This window comes from Phyllostomus hastatus, unplaced genomic scaffold, assembly GCF_019186645.2.
Source record: "Phyllostomus hastatus isolate PE091 unplaced genomic scaffold, TTU_PhHast_1.1 phas_scaffold_46, whole genome shotgun sequence".
NCBI lineage: Eukaryota > Metazoa > Chordata > Mammalia > Chiroptera > Phyllostomidae > Phyllostomus > Phyllostomus hastatus.
Window position 1 is genome coordinate 34725074 of NW_025334032.1, and position 23460 is coordinate 34748533.

The following is a 23460-nucleotide window of genomic DNA, read 5'->3' on the forward strand; positions in this document are numbered from 1 at the left end:
CCAGACACTTGCCAGCACTCAAATACTTGGGGCCATGTCTTACCTTTAGTGCTGCTTTCACTCTCATGTTCAAGGTCCCCTCCCCGCCTCCCCTGTCCACGTTCCAGCCACATGCACCTGTAGCATGGTGGCGACACAGTTCGTTCAGTGCCAGAAGACTGGGGTGGAGTCCTTCTTCCCTTACTTATTAGCTCCGGAACTCTGAGCCCCACACAATCTCAGATCCAGACGCTCTCAGCTCTGTGAGCTGGGAATAATATTTCTTCACAGGATTGGTGTCAGTGAGGCTTCTGAAAGAGGAGTATAACCTACATAAATATCCTGAAAACATGAGACAGTGTTTTATAGTGATCACGGTCCTGGGTTGTGTTTATAAGAGTTCCAGTTCTGTCGTTGGAGACCTGAGTTCAAATCCCTACTCATGGTATTTATAGTCCATGCAGTTGATTTGGCAATCCATCATTTGCTGGGTTTTTATGTGCACGTGCAACTGCATTCATACTTAATTTATTATGTATTTACGTTTGTGTCGTCTCCCAGGGTAGCATAGATTCTATGCTTTTTATTTTTGTTCAGCATCACTCTTATCATATCCCTTTGCACACAGCAATGAGATAAATACTAATGTAAGCCACATTTATTTGGTGAACACCCCATTATTTCTGCACAGCAAGTAACAAAGGCAAGTAAGAATGAAAGGTAGTACACATTACAATTACTCTCATCATCCGTGTGCATGTTCAGAATTGCTATTTTTCAAATCTCTTTAAACCAAGATGATTTGCGGAGGTACAAGCCCAAGGGGAACAATTAAACAATATTTGGAATAAATTCATTTGGCCTAATTTTCATAACCGTGGATTTCAAAGAATACCACCATCCGTGCCAGGTGTGCCAGACCACCCCGTTGTCAGTTTTAGCGCGGTAGGAGCCCTGGTAGTACCTGCCATTCAGGTTTGCAGAGTGACACCTAGTGGGAGAAAAAATAAACGCAGAACAATCAGGCCAGAAGATTCTAACAGCCTTGCATTTCACTAGCGAATGATCAAAAACATCTTAACTATGAATCCTGCCATTTTCAGATGAGGAAATATTTATCAATTCTCCGAAGCCATGATATTCCTACAGCAGGTGTTTTGTTTTGTTTTATTTTGTTTTGTTTTTTAACTGGTGGATTTTTGTGCCATAACAAGCCTGATGATACAATTATGGCTACTTGTGGTGAGTGTGTTGATAAAGAAACATTTTTTGTGATCAACAGCCTTTAAACTAAAAAAGGGAAACAGGCAAACAAAAGCACAGCCCTGTAATCCTCTGCCTTGGCTAGCACAGAGTGGGTTAACGCCACGCAGTGCGGCTCAGTGCGGTGCGGCTCAGTGCCCTACCATGCCCTACCACCGCCTGCTCCCCCTGCCGTCATTTGCACTTACATGTCCATCCATCTGCTGCCAAGACCTAGCGTTCACAACTCAAACTTTCTCCCTCCCCCTTCTTAAAATCACTAGCATAACAATTATCTTAACCTTGAGGATAAGAAAACAAAAAGCCTAAACCCACCATTTAAAGTGTTCCCAGCCGTCATCCAATAATCATTTGTCCAAGCTGCTGTGTTCACTTTTTACTCTAACATACTGCTCCACTCCAGATAAGTTGGTTAGGTTCTCAATTTTAAAAAGTTCCCCTTCCTCCTTTTGTATTTGTAAATTTTGTACCTGACATGGATTAACTAAAGCATGCAATAGTGTTCTGTGTCCTGTTATGAAATATATTGCTACATGCTTCTTTATTAATATGACCAAATGAAAAGATGTCAAGCATTTAGGATACTGGGAGGGCATTCATAAAGGATAGTTCTGAAATCTGTGGAAAGCACCCACATTATTGAATCAAACGACCTTACAATTTACCCATAAATGTCAAGTGGTTGTCTTGAATCACTTACCCTGCTTAGTGATTCACTCTCACTGGCCACACTGATAGCCCTCCTGATCTAAACAGACATAACTAATTGAAAACATCTCTACTAAATCTGAAGTGCCAAGAACATACCGTGTTTTTAAATTAATGCAAAAATGCTCTAAATTGAGCCTCTAGAATATATACTTTGGTGCAGCTCCATCTTCCTAGAGACATCTACTACACAACCTTTTTAAATTTGGTCTGTGATTTGAATCCTGTTAGGAATGGACTGTATGGCCAGCACAGGAAACCTTAGCTATTCTGAGACCCAATTTCCAGCATCTTTCTGTTTCTAGAACACCCCGGACTTGAAACTAGAGTGGGAGGTGGCTGGGGCTCCCTCAGTAAAGAAATTACCACCCAGTGATTGACTTGCTAGGTGGAGCAAGAACGCCTTGCAGGTGTGTAATTATGAAGTGTCAACATTTCACGCAAATTAGAAAAACTATAATAAGCCCTGGCTGGTGTGACTTAGTGAATTGAGTGCCCAGCCTGCAAACCAAAAGGTCACAGGTTTGATTCCCAGTCAGGGCACATGCCTGGGTTGCAGACCAGGTCCCCAGTTGGGTGCGTGGGTGGGGCAACAGATCAATGTACCTCTTGCACATCGATGTTCCTCTCCCTCTCTTCCCACTTCCTCCTCCTCTTTCTCAAAATGAATGAATGAATGAATAAATAAATAAATAAATAAAATAACATGATTGATATTTTTTTAAAAAAGAAAAACTATAATAAGGAGAGCAATGATAATACAGTTAAAGTGCAGTGCTAGCAGGCCTGGTAGAAGGAACATCAAGCCTCCATAACGAGTGGCTTTTTCTCCAGCTTTTCTGATTTTCCACCTGCACAGTCTTATCATCTCCTCTCCCTCCAAGGGCAATGTATGCTCCTTGGGTGACTCCAGCCACTGACTCGCCTCTGTCCTCCCTGAAGCCCTACCTTCAAAGTCAAATAAATCATCTATCCGCCCAGGATCACATGTGGGCCAGTATTGTTCAGGCACAATACGAGCCAAACGACTGAGCAGCAGGTTCATGGTTTTGGTCCTATGTTAACATTAACCAATGTGATTGTTATCCCTGCATACAGAATTCTGTCCAAAATCAAACACGAAGGGATGCTTGCCACTTTGTGAATGTTAGGTAAGTTTCCATAATGCTGATAATTTTTACATAACGCTAACTCAGAAGGACAGAGGAAGAAGAAAGAGGAGAAAGGGGAGTTGACCAAAGATGGCTGCTAAGAGAATAAGAAAACCACTAGGGAAAATACTGCCATTCCCTTTGATTGGCTAAGTAGGAAAGGTACCTTTGTCTCTCAGGCCCCTCTCACTGGTGTATGTGCTTCAGTCCCCTTACAAATGACCAAAAATTAAATGTACTCACACTGTTAGAAAAGCAACATCCAGAGAAAATTCTGTTTTTACAACTACTTAGACTCAATGTGACTAGCTGTATCTCCATAGAATCTACAGTTCCAAAGTCAGCATGTCGCAGTAACCGATGTTCTGAATGAGGACTCTCATCACTTTCGGGGAAATCAGCGTATGTCTGGGACACCTCCACTTTGTCAGACAGAGGATTCTTAAACACTTTGGCAGTGCTTCCATAACAAAAATGTTCGGAGGTGGATTATGGAACTTAAATGGATAGTCCTCCATTACTTGGAAAATCTGACATTTCAGAAATCGTTACTGAGAACTCTACTGGAAAGTTTAAATGTCCGGATCATTTGAGATTACTTGTGTCTTCTAAAGGGAAAAAAGATGTTCAACACTTGGGCACTGCTTCGCAGGCTGAGCGCATCTGCTTTGCAGATCAGGCCCATCAGGTTATTTTTAAAGAAGATCGTAAGAAGTTTCCATGCCTGCCTTAAATCTGTGATCACAACCAAGGGAGCTGTCCGCAACCCACTTCGGGGGGAGAGGACTTAAAGGAATCAGGGATCTCTGGCCTCGAGAAGAGAAAGTATAGAGGAATACAATCAATACCATCTCGGCCAGTGCCTGAAGATTACGTTGAAAAGGAATTACAATTACTCTGTAGCTACCGAGGGAAAGACTGGCCAAGTATGAGAAGGCAAATGTCAGCTTAACAAAAGAAGAAACTTAATACCATCAACAATGGAATGAGCTTGCTGATTAAGTGACATTACAGTATTCAACCAGAGGTGTGGAATTAGGTTTCAGGAATATCGCAGAGAAAATTTCTGCACTAGGAGGAGCTTGGGTCCAATGATTTCATGCAAATCACAGTAATTGAAAAGTAGTATATATTACACAGAAAAATTTAAAACAATAACCTGACCATTTCATATGATGGGAGAAGGTGAAGAGCTACTTGGTTATTAGAAGGCCGAAAGTACTTTTCCTGGATGTAAATGCTCTCTATTTCTTCATGCCAATCTGTGGCCTACCGCTTATGATAACAATCTCATCATTCAGTGTGCAAAACTGAGTTTGGCTTATTTCTAAGATGTATCTTTCCAGCTTTACTCGTGTACACAATGAACAAATCCTCAAAGCTACTTCGTCACTGCAGAATTCTAATAAGGATGATCACTTACTAACACGAATACGGAGACTGACAAGACCTCAGACAGGTATTAAAATTAACGCCCACCAGTGCAATCCCATCAATGTCATTGCAATCCTGTTTGTAAAACGTCAAACCTGTTAAACCACCAGCCGGAGCCTTCTTCTTGGGCACAGTTCCCTTCGTAGTTGTCGTTATCTCTGTCCCACGTGCTGAATTTCATTCTTTGGTGACTTCCCCACCATTGCACCTGAGGGTCAAATTTCACTGCCAGCGAGTCCCCAGCTGTTCCAGAATATTCTCCGATATTCAACTCATAGGAACTCTGGAGGAACAGAGGCAATGTCCATCGTCAGTTGTCACTTGAAAAAGTAGTTTTGTTTAATAAATGAAAGGATTCTAGATTTTTATTTCCCCGGACTTTAGCTTATGTTTTACTTGTTATTTTGTGGCATCACTTATTTGAAAATGTTGGTACCTTTTGATCTCCAACTTTGAAACTTTCGTATTGGGCATAACGGTTATCTTTTTCAAAATCTGCAAGGTCAATTTTTAAAGTGTAGTCTCCTAGAAAACAGCAACAACAAGAAATTGTAGTGTTTTTTTTTTAAACATGCGAGATAACATTGACTTGCTGAGGCTTAAAAATAATGATGGCTGTGTTTTACTTCGACCCACTCCTGAGTCAGTTTTTCAAAGAGTAAACAGTGGCCCCATTGTATTTACATGAAGATTTTATTGTGTATTTTACTTGAGAAAAATCGGGACACAATGATAAAGATAAAACATTTCTACCATATCATAGGTAAAAGCTAGTGCAATTTACTTTGCAAAGAACAACAGAAAATCTATTTAGTTAATAGATTTAAGAAATCTAACAATGAAAGAAAAAACTTTCAAAAAGTTTAAACGTTTTTCCTCTTTTTCTTAATTTTGGCAAGAATGTCGATCTTAACTATAATGACTGAATACTTAGTATCTTCAAGTAATCATCTTTTCCTCATTGTCCTATCATGTGCAAATAACAAGGACTATTAACTTTCTCAGAAACACAACTACTGTCAGGAACATAGAAAGTTATAAACCAAACCAACTGTTAAACAGTTTATGCTCTATCCTCCTACTTTAGTGAACAAAATTTCACGAAGACCTGGAAGAGCAGGTTTGAATTTGGAGTCTCAGACTTCCCCGGGGTTCCAAGAGGAACGTGGAGGCCCCGGACAGAGCCCCCGAGGCCCCGCCCACCGGCCTGGATAAGGTCTGCCTCCCTTCTCATCCCATCCCTGTCTCCGTCACACATAGCAAGGGCTTGTCCACACTTGTGGACTATCCAGACTGCACATCCGAGCTCTGTTTACACCCACAACAAAAGCTGTTCCTTCACCGTCCCTCAGCATAGGGGTACGTACACCGGGAGCACGACCCTCCCACAGGGGGATGGGCGCAGAGGCAGGAACGACCCGGAGACAAGCAAGGCTGTGCGAAGTGCTGGGTTCCCTACCACAGGAGTGAGTCTAGGGTGGGGTGCGGGCTCCTGTTGGCCTTGGGCCTCTGGTCCCACAAACTCCTTCTCCCCCGGATTTCTCTAAAGTGTGTCCCAGGGACGAGCCCCTCTAACCTGAACAAAAGGCAGCGAAGGATATGTGAACCGAGACTGTGCAGTGGGCGGGAGCAGCAGGGCAGGCTGTGAACTCCCCCACAAAAACACGTTGTATTATAGGAGAGATACAAAGGTGGTCTCAGTGTTTTAGGTAGCCACCTAAACATCTCTTGGGTTATGAAGTAAATCACAGTGCAATTTAGACCATTTCTAAAGCACCTTCATTGCAAACACTTCCAGCTGAAATTTGTGTAATGGGGCTAAAGCTATTTTTGGAGGCAAGTGCTTAGCCTTAAGTGTGCTCGTAGATAACCAACGCAGGGAGGAGGGCATTCCCCACCTTGGATGATGTGATGTGTGGTGGTGAGGCCTAGAGCTGATAAATACATTTTTGCTGCCACGGGAAGTAGCTACACTGAACACTAAGCACAAGATGAAAGGGAAGCTGATGTGTTGGCAAAGTGCATCTGGGCAACTAAGCACTCAGTGATCATTCAAAAATAACAAGCATGAATTTTGTGCATTTAGAAGGCACCAAGAGTTACTATAGGTGGTTTTCACAGTTTCGATAAGAAACCAGAGACTTATTCATGTGTGAAAGAAACAGAAGTTGGTATGATAAATGTTATGTACCAATAAAAAAAACACTTAAAAGTAGGATATGTAGGATAAAAGTAGTATGTTAAAATTCAGAGAGCATTAGACACAAGAAAGGACAAACAAAAAAGTATTAGGTTTCTAGGACTATGCATCCTTTCTAAGTTATTACTCCAGTGTCTCAAAAAACCTTACTGACCCTAAATTATAACCCTACTGACTATTATGAATATAAGAGCATGAATTGCTTTCCTTAACTTGGATGGAACCAAGTGAGACCCTTGCTCTTACAGCTAATGCATTGCTAGTGTGGCTTAGCATGCCTTCTTGAGCAATACCATGGCCTTTTATGAAACATTTAGAATCAAGCCTGAGTGGAGCTGCCTACACTCTCACCCTGCAGATGAGGTAAGCAAGACAATGGATTGCAGCAAGAGACATGGAAAGAGAAACATGGAAAATTTGTTATCAAAATAATGATATTTTAGACAACTATTAAACTCTAGTTACAGATAACCATGCAAAAGCATATAGGGGACATTTTACAGATGTCTGCAATTTACCCTGAAATATGTCAAAAACAAAATGAATCGGCAGAAAGATAGATGGATAGATATGGGAAAAACAAATAAAGTTTTAATGAAGAGTACAGGTAGTAGGTTAAAACTTCATTCAGTTTTGCTGTATCTTTGAGATTTTCAAACTAAAATTTGGGTGAGAGATGAAAACAAGGACATTAACGCGGTGTGGTATTTGATTGCAAAAACAGCCCCAATTCCCCCATTTTTCACCTTCCCTTTAGCAACGGGACTTGGTAAGCCCACCCATGAAGTCTCTTTCCTTCCCCCTTACTTCTAATCTGGATCTGTGACTAGCTTTCACCAATAAAAGGTCGAGAAAATGACTCCGTGCCAGTTCTGAGTCAAGAAACTTAGGTAATTCCACCCCCTTCCTTGGAACTCGCCCAAGGCGCAGGCCAGCGAGCTGGAAGACGAGTGATCACGTGGCGCGGAGCTGAATCGCTCCATCTGAGGCCCCAGAAGGGGCAGCCTCTAGCTGCCCAGAAAGCTGATGACAGACCCATGAGCCACCCAGCCAAGATCAGCAGAGCACAGCCCGGATCGGCAAAACCAGCCAGACAACTTGTAACACTGAGAGGAAAAACAAATGGTTGTGATTTTAAGCCACTAAATTTTGAAGTGAGTTGTTATGCAATACTGTGGTGGCAATAGGTTAACTGTACCTCAGGTATATTTTAAGGCACTTAAGACATTGAAGAAAGAATGATTATGACATTATATTTCTTTCCCAGAAATAGAAAATACATACATGAGAGATCCCCCCAGCCCTACCTCAGGTCTAGTCTTCTTTTTCTCTATTCTCAGTTTTAAGCAGCCACATTTTACAAGGGGAATTACTGCCTAAAAGAGACCATTGTCATCTGCAAATTATAGTAGTTGCTGAATTAGCTCTATTGCCTATAACTTAGTGAAGGACATTTTAGTGTTTTTTTTATTGCATTTCCAATGAATTTGGTATTAGGCAAATCTTACCTTGTGTGGTTAAGAAGTGAAGATTTTTATTACCCAGCCAATATTCACCATCCTTTTGGACAAAATCCCCAAAGCCATTTTCGTAGTCATTCCAGCCTCTAAAAAATGTAAAGTGAAAGCTGACTTGAGCACAATCCAAGCAGACCTTTGCAGTACCCGAGGCGCCCACCCCGCCTCAGTGCTGCCCCCACACCCAGTTTCCCTGGATTTGTTAATGCCCTTTCAGTTATTCTGACTTAGAGACAGTGAGAGCCTGTCTAGTGAGCAGCATTTAGGACAGGATGTGAGGGTTTACTTATTATAAAGCCTACACTTTCTACTCCAAACACATCCTTACGTCATCATTAGCGCACCTGTTGAAGTTCTCGCTGCCGTCAGACCGTCTCTGGATCACAGTCCATCCCCCTCCATCAGACATGTCACAATAAACGGGGAACTCTGCCGGGCTCTGGAGAGGCCTGATTTTGTAAAACCCGCTGCTCTTATGCCCGTCGTTGAAAATCTCTGAGCAATCTGTTGGTAAAACAAGGTAACGTAATGTTTATCATGTCTTTTTTTAAAGGTTTTATTTATTTATTTTTAGAGAGGGAAGGGGGGGAGATAAGGAGAGAGAAACATCAATGTGTGGTTGCTGGAGGTCATGGCCTGCAACCCAGGCATGTACCCTGACTGGGAATCGAACCTGCGACACTTTGGTTCACAGTCCATGCTCAATCCACTGAGCTACACCAGCCAGGGCGTCATGTCTTTCTCCCAAATGCACACATGAGGGAGATAATCAGCTTTTTTAAAGTTGCAGCTTGTACACCTTCCAGTGGACATAGGCAAAATCTTTTCTTTTCCTATCTGACTCGGGGATGTGGTCATGGGGGCGGGGGAGGGAGTAAAATAGGGATCCGGTTTCTCACTTTTAATTTTTGTAGAAAACAACTTTAAAAATTATATGTTTAGTTAATTACAGTTTATATAAGTGGAACTTACAGATTTGTCAGACAGAATAGCAGAACTTTTCTCTCCTATGAAGCTAAAATGAAAGTAGAAACATAACTCCAAACAAATAATAAGGGTTATCTTGACGTGGAGCATTCCAAATCACTCAGAACATCTGGACATGAACTCAGAACAGCGATCTCCTTGTTAGATTCTTACAATCTCCCAGTCTCACCAGATCTTTTTTACTAAACCACTGAAATTTTGAATAGCCCATGTATTCTTAGATGCTTTTGCTAAAAACTGAGTGTTTCTGCTATCCTTTTTCTCCCAGCATTCCTCTTTGACATGGTATTTCTTTGGAAGCAAACACAGCTACCAGTTTGTCATCAAAAAGTCATATCTGCATCTTCAACCACCAGGGTGAGATAAGTCAATACCGTTGGGTCTCCCAGGGGCAGATCCGTGCAGACACAGAGAATAGGGCAGGTGTGGGCTGCGCAGTGTTTGGATGCCCAGGGGGCTGTGCGCCAGGGTGGCCGATGTTGGCCGTTACACAGAGATGGTTTCAAGGAGACTCATTCACTGGCTTTTCAATAAAAATACTTTCAATATATAATATGACATTACAAACTTTCATGTTTTGCCCTTGTCATCTCGTTAATTACCTATCTTTTAAAATGTTTTTCTTTTTCTTGATAGGATAGTTTCATTCTTTCAGCATATTTTTAAGTTCTTTCTTCATTTTCATTGTTTTGATGCCAAATCATCTACAACTCTGTTTTGTTGCTGACAAAATATACGCCACTTTAAACAGATTAAATAGGCAATAGGAATAACAAGAGGAAAAAAAACAAAGACAGTTACCGATTTTCCAAAGCCCTCATCCAGTGGAGAACAATAACATACTACTGCTTTAGTAAGATGATGAGCTTTGCAATGATTTAAGCTTTATCGCATACTTATTCCTGAGATTCAGAAGCCCCCGTGGTCTCTATACTTCTGAATTATTTTTTTTCTATTAAACAAAAAGTAAAACAATAGGAAAATGATTACCTAAAATTAGTTCAATTTTGTTCAAAAGTTTACATCTTGTGCTCAAATATATTGCAGGCCACTTTTCATTCAAGTAGGCAGATTTTAACTTTCCTTGTTAAGAAAAGAGGCTTTTTGCTTACTCTTATCCTTTTACCAAAATGCTGAATAGTAAAGGCTCTTAAGGTTCAGACTGTTTTCTAGGCAAATATGGAAATAATTAGCTATAACGTTTGCCTCTGGAAAACTTTGTGAATGTGGAGTTTTCAGCCAACATTTCAAATTTGTTTTTATTTTATGTCAGATCTGAGTTTGTTTGTGTTTTTTTTTTTAATTTTCTTCTTCCCAGTGGAAAATGTCAAACACAACTTAACATCCAGAGGAAAGTTTTCAAGAGGGGAAAATAAAACAAAACAAAGCAGAAAACTCACCCAACTTGCAACTCAAATAAGCACCTGGCAAAGAAGTTAAGGAGCCAGCCTTGGGGACATGGGACTTACCTTGCCATTGCAGGAAGTTCTCACAATGTATTAGCTAGATATTTAAAGCTATAATTTTCAAAATGTTTTGGCCCAGTCAACTCCCTGGAAAATAGTCAGGAGAAGGGCAGGGGTAAAGAGCTCTGTGTTCGTGGGTGTTTTTAAAAAAGGATTTTTGAATCCTTACATAATACTAGAGTGAAGCCAAGACTCCCTGCCCCATTGACAAACACAGCATTAAATTGGGTGAGGCAGATACTTTCTTTGATCACGCAGAAAACAAACTATGTTGGGAGTCTGAATGTTTAAGCTTTTCATAAAGTGACATGACGACCTGCCAAGAGGGCTTTTTCCTCTTGTCTTAGAATGGAGGCTGAGCTTAAAGCTGAGAACCAGAGGCAGGGAGCACTCGCCATTCTAAACTCAAAGAAAGGCTGGCAAGAGGTCAGCCGCCCCCTCCACCCTCCACGGGGCATGTTGGGAAGGCCAGGCCTGGCCCTCCCACTGCCACTCTCAACCCCCAGGTGACATAAAAAGGAAAGGTAAGAGGGGAACCTCTTACGGTTCCCTGGAGAGTGCAGTATTCTGATAGGGTGGGGTGAGTGGGCTCTCTCTTCTGAAAACTGGGAGCCCAGGAAATACGGTCGTCTCTCCTTACCCCAGGTTTTGCTTTACATTGTTTTATAATAGTTACCTACGGTTCAGTGTGGTCTGAAAATATTAAATGGAAAATTCAACAAAGAAGCAACTCCTAAGTTTTAAATTGTGTGCCATTCTCAGTGGTGTGGTGGAATCTCGTGAGTCCTGCTCCACCCAGCCTGGGGTGGTAACTCATCCCTTTGACCAGGTCCCCACAGTGTACACGCTCCCCACCCATTAGGCACACCGGCTGTCTCGGTATCAGCACTGCAGTGCTCGTGTTCATCATCCTCATTTTACCGATCATGACCCCAGAGCTTGAATAGTGGTGTTGGTCACTTGCATATGCCAAAGAGGAGCCATAAACTGCTTCCTGAAGTGAAGAGGTAAGCGTGCACAGGGAAAAACATAGTAGACGTAGGGACTGGCACTCTCTGTTGATTCAGGCCTCCCCTGGGCGTCTTGAACGTATTTCCTGAGGATGAGGGGGGACTGCTCTAACAGCACAGCTGACATTCAGTGAGCTAAAGGCTAAACGCTTTGTAATCACGTACATGTCCATAATGGTGCTTTGCCTCATTTCATCTTTACAACAGAGAAACGGGAGTTCACATCATTCCCATTGTGCAGACAAGGAATGTGAGGCACACAGAGGTAAGGGAACTTTCCCAAGACCGCAGCGGGCAAGATGGGCAGCGGGACTTCAGAACCAGGCCTCGGAGTCTGCGCCTTCACCACTGCCCAGAGTGTGAGGGGCCGTCTCGTGGGGCCTGGAGCTCCCGTACTAAGGGACTCAGTGGAGCCAGGGGTCCTGCTGGCTGAACCGATGTGACGCCACAGGCTGTTGTGAATGTCACCAATTAAGGTGAATTTAGTTACTAGAATCTTTTAACTTAGGTACATAATTCAATAGCACACAAAAGCTTTAAGAAGATGCATTTAATTATATATTATATAAAAATCACGTAGTTTGCACATTGCACAAATTCTTAGGTTATATGTAATTAAGTGTTTTCTACCATGAGATGAATTAGAATGCAGAAAATAATTTAATAATAATATAGTAACTTGTTAATAAGAACAAAAAATTTATGTTTCTATAGATCATATACATGAATATTTTTAAAATTCAAGGATACCAAAACATAAATTTTGGTGTGAGCAAGTTCTTATATATTTCATATAATATTATATATAACTATATGTGTGTTATAATATATTATCTATTTTATTAGAATTTGTGTTATTACATATTTTATTTATGAAGTATTTGCCTTTGGCATGCTCTCTAATACTATCCCTATGTGCTGGAAAATAAAGTATAATTGAACTGTATTTGTATTTTATAACTTATTCCTTCTTCTCCTCCTTCATTCTTATACCATATATAAAATTAAACATGGATCTACTGAATTCAGGATTTTGTAGCTGTTGTATCTAAAAACAGTCATCTGGAATGCCTGTTTTCTATTGTTCTATGTGTTATAATGTTATGAGAAATATACAGGACATAATGGTTTGTCTGGATTCCATCCATATCACTCTTATACCCAATTCCTATTTATGCAGTCAGTCCTGCTCTGACCTTGGCATTCTAATTTCTTAGTGACTGATATCTTGCCATACTCCCTGGTGACCTCTTGTTCCCTAAAGTCCACTTCCAGCACTCGCAACACAGGGACCGGGTTTTTAGCTCTTAAACATGATTGATAGCACAGTCCCAGTAATAAACATCCAATTGCCTGCCTCCTGCTATTATCTGACACTTGAATCTGTGTTGACAACCTGCTCAGACTGTGTCTGAATAGATACCGTGATCTTGAACTTGGTCTGGAATTTGGAATAATGGTACTTCTTCTGCATCCATCAATTCCTTGTCCTTGGGGTCAGTGTTGTGCCTAGCTTTGGATTCATATACCTGCATGCTCATCCCTAGAATAACCAGCCTGTTGCCTTTCTCTCAAGTTGCCATTCAAATAACTACCTTGTTATACCCTGTGAGTCTATTGGCAGTGTTTGTACTCTCTTTCGCCTGATCTGTTCCACCAATTAAACTTTAAAAATTGAACATTTCCTATATGCCAGTCACCATGTTAGATGCTGAAAATACAAGCAACTGGATAGTTCAGCAGAGGGGATTATCTTGTTATTCCTATCTCAACATGCAAATTTGCTATCATGGATGAATGTGAGGATCTACTATGTTCCAGGCACTCTGATAGGCAATAGGGAGGAAAGAATGCATTGAACTTCATCCCAGACCTTACAATGTACCCAGATAATTGGCCGAGACAAACCCACAAACAGAGACGTTATAATTCATCATGGCAGAAGCTGGACAGGACATAGAAACACAGCACTTTGCTGGCATAATTATTATTTCTGACAACTGTTGGTTTACTTTGAAAGATAGAGGAAACCAGGTGGCTAGTTTTCTACAGGTAATAATATGTTCAGTGCTATGTAAACATGTGACAGTTGAAGATTATTTAGTGTCTTGGGGGAAACACTGGCCTCATCAAAGAAAAATCACCAAGCTATGAAATACACAGATAAAATAACTTTTTTATTTTCCTAAATAATTCTCATTCTTTCTCCTTCTCTAACCTTTCATTTTATTACCTTATTTTATTACCCTGAGGCAGGTCAGAGTTGCAGAAGGAAAAACTGTATAAACGTGACAAGAAACAATATGTAAATAAAAACAAAGCTCAATTGTAAAATTTCACCAATATCATCTGCCATTTGCACACTGCTATTTAAACAATCTATTGTAATGATCTCTTATTAAACTAATAGGAATTCTCAGATATTGAGCATTGATATTAAATATCCCCTGCAGAGCTAGCAGAGGAAAAGGGTAAAATATATTTGAAGATAGTTGAATATGGTATAATGCTTCATGCTGCCTGTTACTGGAGTATAAAAAGGTCTTTAGCAAAAGCTGAAGTAATCAATGATTAGCACCATCATTGCATATGGATGCATACTATTAGTTATTGAAACACTAAAGAAAAATAGATTCTGACCTGCATATTGCCTCTTGCCTCCAAGGTCAATGATACTGTTGTCCTCTCCTTTATCCAGCAGCTGGATTTCCTTCTCATGCAAAAGCTGTGCGATCTTGACCTGTTGCTGCTTGACCCGGGTCTCAAGCACATGCACCTGGGCTCTGAGACGCACCTGCTCCTGGAGACAGTTCTCGAGAGCCTGCAAAGCAATGTGCGTCTTGTTTTCATGGAAAATAAGTGATCCTAGTGAGATGGATAAATGAATGACTCAATTTTGTTCCCAACTCCCATTTCAGAATATTATTCCAACCAGGAAGTAGTTTGAACATTCTAATACTATTTGTTATCTGAAGGATAAGAAAGCATAGCTTATGCTAATGTGCTTGAACTACAAAAACGGTATAACACGATCGAAGTGATTATGCTAAGATTTCAGAGTTGCTGTCTCATTTGACCCTCATAACAATTCCATAAGGCAGGATTGGGCTCAGCCCTGATGAGACAGTTTGCTCAAAAGTTCGCAGCGGGTAAGAGAAGTCAGGGTTTATATTCAGCTCAGCGTTCCTGTTCTCAGTCTCCGTATGACACTAAGTGCTTTCTCACCAGTAAAACAAACAAGGCTCTTGAATGAGCTTTTGGTATTTGTATGTTTTAAAACTATAATTGAACGCTACCTTAGACATCGGGTCACCTTCATAAAAAAGGCTTAGTTTGGACTCTCATATTCTTTAATATCGCACCCATTTACCTGTGGCTGAAAATTGTACTGGATTCACTTTAACTTTTTGCTTATTTATTGTTTTGTCCTCAATCAGCTTCAGAAGGGAGGGGAGGAGACTGAGTCTTAAAGTTAACTCATTCACCTTCTCTAAAAAGGCAAATAACCCAAGCATATTGCACATAAGAGAGCCGAGCAGCCCCTTTCTAAAGCTGCACCTGACTGGGCAAACCCTCCGGAGGTAAAGCGAGGGTGGTGGGTGAACTGGGAAGGAGGATCGCAGGGCCATGTCTGCTGGGAAGAGGCACCGAGGCCAGGAAGCTGCAGTAAAGGTCCTGAGTTCTCGGTGCTGGGAGAGCTTCTGGGGGAGCAGGAAAAAAGGATGAAAGACGAACCTTTGCCATTTTACCTTCACATCTCTATTTGCAGCTCAGGTCACGACCTTGTGTGGTATGCCCACATGTTCACTTCTGAGAAATTATCAGCGTTATTGTGTAAGTGCTTCACACTGCTTTTATGTACACTATTTCCTAAACTAGGCACTTGGTTATAGTCAGAAGTATTTCCCAATTTATAGTTGTTTAACTTCCTGTCCCTACCTTTATGTACTACCCCTGTATTTATTATTCCATAAATACGAGGACCTACTGTGTCCCGGGCCCTCTGCTAGACAGTGGGAACAGCACAATTAGAGATCCCGTTTGGGACAAGAGAAAGAGGCACACTGCTTTACCTTGAAGGACTGTAGTGTCCATACAGAAGTTTGGCCTCACAGCTGAAAGTCATACAACAAGAGAATGGAGACGCCGTGGCAGAGGCCACCTCCCGTCTCCTGGTCCAAGTCACTGACTCCTCTCCTAGCTCTTTCTCTAGAACTCTCTCTTATCTGCTCTGGGATTATCCCCTGGGTCACACCTGTCTAAAAATGAACAGCAAAGACATTTGACGGTGCTTGGGATCCTGTGTTGCTTCCTAATAGTGGGAAATAGGTTGTGACCTTATTAAATACAGTGCACTATGCAATTTAAAAATAACGGAAGGGGTTACGGGGCAGGTGTGTTCGATCTGTCCGAGACTGGATATGCAGTGTCTGTAAGCTTGTTTAAAAGTCAGTAGTTCTCCTTCTCTCAGAACTTTGAGTAAATGAGCATTTTTACCTTTTTACACATGAATTCATTGTAATTGCCTTCAAATAATCTGTTTAATTTGTGCTAATAGCATTCAATAGTGGAAAGCTCAAGGTCCATTTTAATGAATGGTTTTAAAGTTCTCATGTTATGTAGCCACCCAAATAACCCCAGTAAATTTAAAAAAGATTTTACTTATTTGTTGTGAATACTGATTTTTACTTTAAAAAAGTTGAAAGCCCTTGGCAAATGCCTACTATGTGATGGGTGCTGCCACAAACATTCTGCGCCGCCTCCCCCCACCACCCCGACCCCAGTCTTAGTTAGGTTCTTTCAGTGCGACAACTTACTATAGATTTTCTGTAGAATAACACAAAATTCAGGTCAAAGCAGGCATCACAAATACAACAAAAGCTTTTGCAATGAGCTTACCCAGCTTTCCCTGCCCATTGCCAGAGTTATGGTAACAAGGATGAAATTGAACATCTTCACCATTTTCCCCATTGAAAAACTGCAGGAACAAAAAGAATTTCATAAACTTATTGCCTGTGAAGTTTTTGATGATGCTAGAGTTAGGGTCAGACTCAAGGGCATCCAGGAGGTCGGACGAAGTTCCAGGTGGTCTGAGAGTCACCAAGGAAATTCTTCTGGATTTTCCCTGGCTTCCCCTACAGCAAGCGACTGATGCTGTCACTGTTACCTTCAATAGAATCAAACCTGTCCAGTGGCCAAAATCAAGGAGGGACTGGGATCTTTGGGTGGTCTGAATTGCTGCTTGCACAATGGTGCTGAAAAGACACAGGGTCTATAAACACACGTGGTCCAGGTTTTGGCAGAGCTGCTTCCTAGGTGTGTGGCCTCAGGCAATTTATGGAAAGGCTCCCTCTCTCTAAAATGGAAATCCTCCCTGGCTGGTGTGGCTCAGTGGGCTGAGTGCAGGCTGTGAACCAAAGGGTTGCCAGTTCGATTCCCAGTCAGGGCACATGCCTGGGTTGCAGGCCAGGGCCCTAGTGGGGCCCACGTGAGAGGCAACCACACATTGATGTTTCTCTCCCTCTCTTTCTCCCTCCCATCCCCTCTGTCTAAAAATAAATAAATAAAATCTTTTAAAAAATAAAATAGAAATCCTAATTCCTACTTTGTAGCAATGTGGCAATTTTCATGTAATACTTTTAGATACCACGGCATATGATAAGGACTAAATGAATTGTAACTCATTTTGTATATGGCAAATAGCTTATATTTTTAAAAGAAGAAAGAAAAAAGTCACAACAAGTAATGTGATGATATACATTGTTTTTCTTAACGTTTTAATATTTAGGCAAAAAACAAGATAATATAAAAATTTCAAGTACTATTTAAAGTTGTGGAGGAAAACTCATTTTACCACTTCTAAAGATTTTTTTTAAATCCATCGTAAGGTCATCACTCTTGATGAAAAATTTCATTCATCCTCAGAATACCTTCTGTGCGCTGCCGGTGGGGAGTTTTCATAAGGAGCCTAGCAGGACAGAAACATCTGCACAATGTTCAAAAAAATTTTTAAACCTACAATTTCTGCTAAAAAAAAGAAACTGGAATCACCTGAATTATGTGTTAGCCTATTTTTATTCTTAAAGAACCTATGACGACTTGGTTGTTCTAATGTCTCTCTTTTTCAATTTTTATGTAATCAGAGAAATGGTTCCTGCTGTCCATTAGCATTTCTTCGGGAGCTTTTAAAAATTGTCCATGCCGAGGGACTGAATCAAGTACCTAAAGGTGGCAATCAGGCCTTGGAATTTTTTAGACTCCCCTCTGATTGCTGTGTTCAGCACAGATTGGGAAGCAATCACTTAAGGTCTTAATAGACAATTTTTTATCTATTTTAATAAAGTAGGTAGTTCTTAGTCATCCTGGGGAAACAAAACATTACAGAATGGGAGAGGCATCACTTACATTCAGTCACATATAGTGTGCCTGGCCGTTTTGAGAAATATTGTAAAATATAATGTGAATTTTTAGAATATGTGGAATTCGTGCATTACAGATAGTAAAAAAGAGTCTGCTAGGTATAACTATAATTTTACTTCACACATTATTATGTCTGGCTGACATTTTTACACCTACCTACTTAGAACTATGCTACGCATTTATAACATCTTATTTAATCCTCAAATAACTGTACAAGGTGAGTACTATTATCCTTATCATACAAATGAATTATAGATCAGGGAGGTTAAGTTACTTCCGTAAGCTCACACAGCTGGTGTATGGAAGACAAAGCACTTGAACTTTCCACCTTGAGGACTAACTCCCCAACTTGTAGTCCACTTGGCCTTTCTCGCTCTCTCTCTCTCTCTCTCTCTCTCTCTCTCTCTCTCTCTCTCTATATATATATATATATATATACATACACACACACACACACACACACACAGGATAGGGCAAAAGTAGATTTAGATTTGTGAATATGCAAAACAGTTTATTCTTGTATTGTTATTCATTAGTTATTGTATCATTTCCCGTGCAAACAACCGTAAACCCACCTTTGCCCCATCCCGTATTTCCCAGCTATCTCTAGGGGGGCAGGTTGCAGAGAGGCCTAAAGGCCCTCCTACGTGGCCTTCCCCACGGAACATCCCTCTCCCTCCTGAACGTGGCTGCGACACATTTGCTCCTGGGTCACAAGTTTCTCCAGAGGAACCTTCGGTTCACTTGGCAGGAGAAGAGCCGGCTGCACGGAAGCCGAAGCCGTCCTAGGGCAGGGCAGCATCGGCCAGCGCGCCCTGATCAACTGCTCAGCGCTTCGCTACGTGCTGCGAGAGGAAACACGCAGGGCTCCCTCAGCAAGGCGACGTTTTGAGAAATAAATAGAAATAAATATTAAAATGGAAATTAAAGATAATATGGATGAAGTATACATGAAACCATGTGTAATTAAATATAAAAAAACACGAAGCACTCCCAGACCACCCCTCAAGACAAAATTAATTACTTCCTGCACTGTGATCACACACCGTGTTTGCGGACCAGGGTAGCACTGACTCACTCAGTAAACAGCGTCCGCACGCCTGCTGTGTTCCGGGCACTGGGCCAGGCGAAGGGGTTCTCATTCAGTCAGCTTTCCACGTGTCCTCTCCGACTACTGCTCCCCCTATCCGTGCTATTTTGCTTAGAGTAAGATTTTTTTCAATTTATATTTTATTTATTGTTTTGAGAAAGAGAGAGAGAGAGATACTGATTTCTTGTCCTACTTCTTTATGCATTCATTGGTTCCTTCTTGCATGTGCCCCGACCAGCGATCGAACCCACAACCTTCAAGCGTGCGAAGGATGCTCCAGCCAACTGAGTTACCCAGTCAGGCCCAGGAGTAAGACTGTTGAAGGCAAGGACCACCCCTCGCTAATTGTTGTGGCTGACTCAGATAGAAGTTGACTTGTTGCTTCTGCAGAAAATATTGCCCAGGAGGGAGAATCTTTCTCAGAGGCAAAAATGGGATTTCCTTGCCTTAACAGTACAGTCTGTTCACAGTGATATGCTTCTGTATGCTTATTTTGGTCAAGGGGAAAACAATGGGCTAAGTGTGTTTGGGAAAGTAAGTGTTAATCCAGCTTTTATGAATTTATTTTTTCTTTCTCACAAAACCCTACTCCAGGGCCCCTTTAAGATTCCTGAGCCTCTTTCCTTAGTGCCTCATTGTTCCTTTCTTCACATGTTAGGTTGAACTGTAAGAAATGGCATATGTTTGGCCTTGGCTGATGTGGCTCAGTGGTTTGAGCACTGGCCTGCAAACCGAAGGGTCCCCGGTTCGTTTTCTAGCCAGGGGACGTGCCTGGGTTGCAGGCCATGTCCCCAGTTGGAAGAATGTGAGAGGCAACCACACATTGATGTTTCTCTCCCTCTTTCTCCCTCCCTTCCCCTCTATCTAAAAATAAATAAATAAAAATCCTTTTTTAAAAAAAAGCTATTTAAGAAAAAGAAATGGCATATGTTTGAACATTCTGACCTACAAAATTAGCACTTTCATATGATTCAAATTAGTACCTATTGGTTTGATGGAAAGAAAACGCTTGAAATCATTGTAGCCTTTTTGCCCAAAGACGTAGGCTAAAAATAAAACATTTTCATTACTTAATGAGAGAAAACAATTCTGTTAACAGCCTGTTTTTATATGAATGTTGCTTCCATGTTCATACATTAATACACATAAATTGAAATATGTTTAAAAATCGCTCACACGTAGTCAACATGCAAAATCTCATAGTTCTGCCGTAAGCTAGTCCTCCAGGTGTCTATTGAAAAATTACAGCCTTTAGAAAAATTATGTTCTTGTAGCTACGTCTGAGCTGGGCTCATGCATAAGTGACAGTGTGTATTGACAGCGCTCTGGGAGATACTGGGAAAGCGTATAACATGTATACCTATTGCTCTACCTTAGATTTGGTGTCAAATAAAGGGCCAAAGAAATGCTTTAGTAGGTCTCTGTATCTTGGTGTCCTCAAATTCCCATGTCATTGCCATTAAAATAATCAAATCTGATCTTTCCCAGAGAAGGGAGGCAGCCTCTAGTCTTCAGACCCTTAAACGGTAAGGCATGTCAAAATGTCATATGTATGTTAATCGTCATTATGCTCATTTGACCATCATTAGAATAATTCCTGAGGATATCTTAAGTCCTCTGAAATTCCACGGTGCCCTCATTTCTAATTCTAGATGTTTTCTACAATATTGAAGAAATGTTTAGGTATTAAGAAACTTGCTTAGAAAATCTGGTTTTCATCATTCATCAGAGTAAACCATTATTATTCTGCAAATCTGGCTTGTGGTAATGTTATATCAGATTATTTAGTTCTTTGCTATGTGATTAGTTGTATGTTTTTTTACAATGTTTTTGCTTTGGGCTGTTTCAAAACTTTTAATTACTGTAAAATAGTTTTCAATTGGCTATTCTTTGATATACTGGATTATTTGATATAAATTACTCTAGGTCTATAAAGTCTAATTTCTTCCCCACTAAAATTTTTTTAAGTTAGTTGATTATTGTGGATTAAATCTAAAAGCAAAAATATTAAGTTTGGAACTTGAAAGTTTCATAGTTAATATGTAACTTTTACAAGCACAATGATAAAAGTACATTAGTAGCATGTAAAATTTTTAAAAAATGATATATATTTAAGTGAGCTATTATGAAAGAATACAAGATAAAAGAAAGAAAAAGTTACTGAAGAAAGCATGTTTAATAAGTTAGCATTCACAAATGGACTGTGACCTTAATGTAAGACACTTAGTTACAAATTTACCCATGAACACAGTCTTAGAGATTTTTACATGCTGTTTTCTTCCAACTTTTTTCTCTGTTTGAAAATGGAAAATAACGTTATCTTTGTTTTTTATATCAAGAATGTATACTCAATGAAAGCCTTAAAAAGCGAAATGAGTTTGATCACCAAAAATGGAAATAAAAATACTTCTGAAGCTTTTACATCTGAAGTGGAAACTATAATGTGGTCCATTATTTTCCATGTTGTACAAATGAAACTTCAGATCTTATTATTTACATCAAATTCCCAGCCAATTCATTCAAAATATACTGGGAAGAAGAAGGAGATCTCAGAATTCAAAACCTCTTTCCCCAGCAGCAGAAGCAGACTTTTCCCGCATCAACCTGACCTCTCTCGATAGCTGAGAGCTGTTTATTGAGTTCCGCTGAAAATCGTACCTGTGAAATAGATGGACATTACTACAGTTGTGTCAAGAGTGAAGAGGTGATAAATACCTTGCCTAAAGTCAGAAACACGGCTCAGGCTGGGTCCAGACACTCGGCCCGCCGGGATCCTTTAACTGCTCCAAATTTGTCATTGTTTCCCTATTATTTGACTAGAAATAGGGGAAATATTGATTCTGGCTTTAATCCAGAAACAAATATGTGAGGAAATCAGTTTAACTGGAAGGAAAACTGAAAGAGGAGAATCAAGGACAAACCCAATACTCTGATTTTTTTCCCTCCTATTTGGCATAAATTTTTAAGAAAGATCCATAAATAGATCTTTACAAAAATACATCTCTGGTTTTTAACCTCTTATTGTGCTCATTCAGAGAATTTTTGTACTTTGATTAACTTCAGTAGTGCTCACTTAAAGCTTACATAAAACCAAAGTTCAGTTGAAGCTTTGCTTTAAAGTACTACTGATGATAAAATTTTACCTATAAAGAATTAAAATACAGTACAACTACAATATACAGAGAAGCTAAATTTAGTTATTACAGTGGGACAAGTTAATAATCGCCCAGATGAAATGGTCGGTTTATTTGATCTTTAAGAAAAGCTAAAGGGTTCCCTGAGGCACAAAACTGCAATTTCTCCATAGGCATCAATTACCCTCGGAAAGAGGTGTTCCTTTTTAAAAGCATTTTACAGGATGTTCTCGTGTGTAAGAGGTGACTTGTTAGCTCCAGTAATTACGTTGCATCACAGTTCGGACTGCAAATCCAGGTTAAACATTTCTTTTCTCCTGCTGATGTAACTCAGGCTGTTGTTTGCTGTTTGCCCCACGACCCCCATTTCCCAACCCGGATTCTGGTGACACGCTGAACTTGTGCGTTCTTTCTGCTCTTTGTTGTTTTCTGGACTCGAGTCCTGCCGGTGTCTGGCCTTCCCGGCAAACACTTTCCTGCCGTTCACTCGGGAAATCTGAAGTTTATTAGAAAAGGTAATCCTGATGACTTACTGGAAAGAACAAGTTAGGTCAAAATGATTTACACACACACAGGAGAAGGGGGTATTGTATATCCATAATTGTAGTGAATTCAAGAGGCTGACATTACATTTCAAAAGCACGGGTTTGGCTGATTCCATAACTACCTCTGTGATACAATGAAATATTTTGAAATACAAACCTAGTGTCCCTTTTGTGTCCCTTGTGTCCCTTTTGTCTTCTCCCCCTTGAAGCCTTTTATGGGCGCTGAGCTCACTTCCTCAGAGGGAGGACGACAATAACAGCGACAGTGACGAACGCTTGTGGCGCACTTCTTACACGCCAGGCACCGCAAACACACTAAGCAATTCAGCCACGACGGCTCTATACGTATGTAGTACTAGTACCTCTGTTTCACAAATGAGGACACTGAGGCACAGGCGTTTGAGGAAATTGCCCAAGATCACACAGCTAGCAAGAGGTGGCCAGGATTCGAAGGGAGTTTGGCTCAGAACCTGTGCTCCTCGCCATTAAAAAGAGACAGTCTGTCTATCAGGGACTTGGCCAAGACCATTGCCTCTGGGGGAACATGGAAAAAAAA

At 40.7% G+C, this 23460-nt stretch overlaps 1 protein-coding gene across 2 annotated transcripts; it reads right to left on the minus strand.

Moving 5' to 3' along the window:
- Positions 1-622: 622 nt before the first annotated feature.
- On the minus strand, positions 623-22022 carry FGL1 (fibrinogen like 1). 2 transcript variants are annotated; one of them, XM_045821551.1, is made up of 8 exons: positions 21941-22022; positions 16615-16693; positions 14356-14536; positions 8597-8756; positions 8244-8341; positions 4972-5060; positions 4631-4818; positions 623-970 (listed from the first exon to the last, which is right to left on the minus strand). In XM_045821551.1, the coding sequence occupies exons 2-8, from the start codon at positions 16684-16686 to the stop codon at positions 811-813; spliced, it is 948 nt and encodes a 315-aa protein (XP_045677507.1). In that variant the 5' UTR covers positions 16687-16693; positions 21941-22022; the 3' UTR covers positions 623-810. The 2 variants fall into 2 exon arrangements, with proteins under 2 accessions (XP_045677507.1, XP_045677508.1); XM_045821552.1 differs by having other exon boundaries at positions 21884-22021.
- Positions 22023-23460: the final 1438 nt, after the last annotated feature.